At 48.6% G+C, this 3,284-nt stretch overlaps 1 protein-coding gene across 1 annotated transcript; it reads left to right on the top strand.

The window, feature by feature from the left end:
* The first annotated feature begins 1,088 nt into the window (after window positions 1-1,088).
* On the top strand, window positions 1,089-2,633 carry LOC123758203 (mucin-2-like). The gene has a single exon (XM_045742323.2). It carries the CDS (start codon window positions 1,089-1,091, stop codon window positions 2,631-2,633), a length of 1,545 nt encoding a protein of 514 aa, XP_045598279.2.
* The last annotated feature ends 651 nt before the right edge of the window (window positions 2,634-3,284 follow it).

The following is a 3,284-nucleotide window of genomic DNA, read 5'->3' as shown; positions in this document are numbered from 1 at the left end:
GCCGTCAACCCCTTCGCGTTGTGAAGATCACCTTTGATGGTAGGACCCTTCCATCCTCGGTCATTCTTGCTGGTGCTAGGTGCTCTGTCCAGGAGTATATTCCTTCTCCTCGACTTTGTAACAAGTACTGGAGGTTTGGGCATGGTGCCCTCCGCTGCTCTGGGACTGTCTCTCTCTGTCCTTTGTGTGGGGGTGAAGGTCACTCTAAGTCGGAGTGCACTTCTCCCCAAGCTCTCTGCCTCAACTGCGGTGAGGCCCATCCTACCTTCTCCCGTGCCTGTGTCCATTACAAGCTTGAGGCAGCCGTCCTCAACCTGAAGCATCGGGAGCGTTTATCTTTTCCTGAGGCGAGGCGCAAGGTTCGCCGGCTACCGCCTTATACTAACATCTCTCATGCTCGCGTGTTGCGCACAGAATGCATCACAGAACCAGACTCGTTTAATGACCCAAAGGATTGCAGCACCTATTACATTTGCATTGGCGGCAACATTCAAGGGCCCTTCGTATGTCCCGCAAACACTCCTTATTATAACAGCGAAAAAGGGGTCTGCGGTACGACACCATCCGGCTGCTGTAGGGACCCATGTGCTGCCTTTTGCACGAATGGGCAATTGTTTACCCGAGACCCCTACGACTGTCACAAGTTCTACAAATGCGTGACCGCAGGACCAGCTGACGAGACGAATCACTTAACATGCACTTTAGGATACAACTTTGACGTTGCAGCGGATACCTGTGTAGCCGGTGCCGTTTGTGACACACTGTGTGATGCTTCTCAGCCAACCACAACAACGGCCACTCCTGAGTGCAAGGATTCAATGACGTGTACGTCAGTAGGCTTCTTCCCCAATTGTACGTCGTGTGATGAGCAATACTTCAATTGTCAGTACGACAACCAAATAGCCACCGTTAATGCCTGTGAGGGAGACAAGGTCTTGAACCCGGACCCCGCCTACCCTCACTGTATCTCTCCCACTGCATGCCCTTTCCAACCATCGTTCAGAGCCCCCAAACCACCGCTCTAAGATCACCACCCACCTACATGAACTACCAACAATCTATCTTAGCTACCTGGAACTTCTACCACAATGCCGAGAACACCACTATGCTACCGAGAATACCTGGGACATAAACCACACTTTCGGTACTACCCTCTACTTATCTGTACTATCATGGACTTCAACAACCCACCCGGAACTACCATCCACCTACTTGCACTACCAGAGACACCAACCGTCCTCCAGGAACTACCATCCACCTACTTGCACTACCAGAGACACCAACCGTCCTCCGGGAACTACCACCCTCCTACCTGCACTACCAGAGAAACCAACCGTCCTCCGGGAACTACCACCCACCTACTTGCACTACCAGAGACAACAACCGTTCTCCGGGAACTACCACCCACCTACCTGCACTACCAGAGAAACCAACCGTCCTCCGGGAACTACCACCCACTTACTTGCACTACCAGAGACACCAACCGTCCTCCGGGAACTACCACCCACCTACTGGCACTACCAAGGACACCAACCGTCCTCCGGGAACTACCACCCACCTACTTGCACTACCAGAGACAACAACCGTCCTCCGGGAACTACCACCCACCTACCTGCACTACCAGAGACAACAACCGTCCTCCGGGAACTACCACCCACCTACTTGCACTACCAGAGACAACAACCGTCCTCCGGGAACTACCACCCACCTACCTGCACTACCAGAGAAACCAACCGTCCTCCGGGAACTACCACCCACCTACCTGCACTACCAAGGACACCAACCGTCCTCCGGGAACTACCACCTACCTACCTGCACTACCAGAGAAACCAACCGTCCTCCGGGAACTACCACCCACCTACCTGCACTACCAAGGACACCAACCGTCCTCCGGGAACTACCACCCTCCTACCTGCACTACCAGAGACAACAACCGTCCTCGGCGAACTACCATCCACTTACTTGCACTACCAGAGACACCAACCGTCCTCCGGGAACTACCACCCACTTACTTGCACTACCAGAGAGACCAACCGTCCTCCGGGAACTACCACCCTCCTACCTGCACTACCAGAGACAACAACCGTCCTCGGGGAACTACCATCCACCTACTTGCACTACCAGAGACACCAACCGTCCTCCGGGAACTACCACCCTCCTACCTGCACTACCAGAGACACCAACCGTCCTCCGGGAACTACCACCCACCTACCTGCACTACCAGAGACACCAACCGTCCTCCGGGAACTACCACCCACCTACTTGCACTACCAGAGACACCAACCGTCCTCCGGGAACTACCACCCACCTACTTGCACTACCAGAGACACCAACCGTCCTCCGGGAACTACCACCCTCCTACCTGCACTACCAGAGACACCAACCGTCCTCCGGGAACTACCACCCACCTACCTGCACTACCAGACACACCAACCGTCCTCCGGGAACTACCACCCACCTACTTGCACTACCAGAGACACCAACCGCCCTCCGGGAACTACCACCCACCTACTTGCACTACCAGAGACACCAACCGTCCTCCGGGAACTACCACCCACCTACTTGCACTACCAGAGACACCAACCGTCCTCCGGGAACTACCACCCACCTACCTGCACTACCAGAGACTTTAGTCATCCTCCCGGAACTAAATTGAAGCAAAAAATGTATAACTTGCATAAAATAATTTAGAATTTGAGGCAAATAATATATAACTTGAGACAAATAATATATAACTTGAGGCAAATAATATATAACTTGAGGCAAATAATATATAAATTGAGACAAATAATATATAACTTGAGACAAATAATATATAATGTGCGGCAATAATGTACAACTTGATGCAATAATGTAAAACTTTAAGAAAATAATGTACAACTTGAAGCAAATAATCTATGACTTGAAGCAAATAATGTATAATTTGAAATAAATAATGTGTAACTTAAAGCAAATAGTATATAACACAAGGCAAATAATATAACTTGAAACAAACAATATAATGTACAGCGTGAAGCAAATAATGTATAACATAAAGCAAATAATGTATATCTTAGAGCAAATAATGTATATCTTAAAGCAAATAATGTATATCTTGAAACAAACAATTTAAACCTAAGGCCAATAAACATTTTTCTTTTAAATTGTAAATTATTTGTTTCGCGTAATACATCATTTGCTACAACTTACATTATTTGCAACAAGTTATATATATTATTTACATTGAATTACATATTATTTGCTGCAAATTATACACAGTTTGTTTTAATTATACATTATTTACT

This window comes from Procambarus clarkii, chromosome 11, assembly GCF_040958095.1.
Source record: "Procambarus clarkii isolate CNS0578487 chromosome 11, FALCON_Pclarkii_2.0, whole genome shotgun sequence".
Classification (NCBI taxonomy): domain Eukaryota; kingdom Metazoa; phylum Arthropoda; class Malacostraca; order Decapoda; family Cambaridae; genus Procambarus; species Procambarus clarkii.
The sequence above is the reverse complement of the archived record's forward strand: the minus strand, read 5'-3'. Positions and strand labels throughout refer to the sequence as shown.

Bases quoted from the DNA above. Each gene is read 5' to 3' on its own strand.
- LOC123758203 (XM_045742323.2), top strand. From the start codon at position 1,089: ATGCCGAGAACACCACTATGCTACCGAGAATACCTGGGACATAAACCA.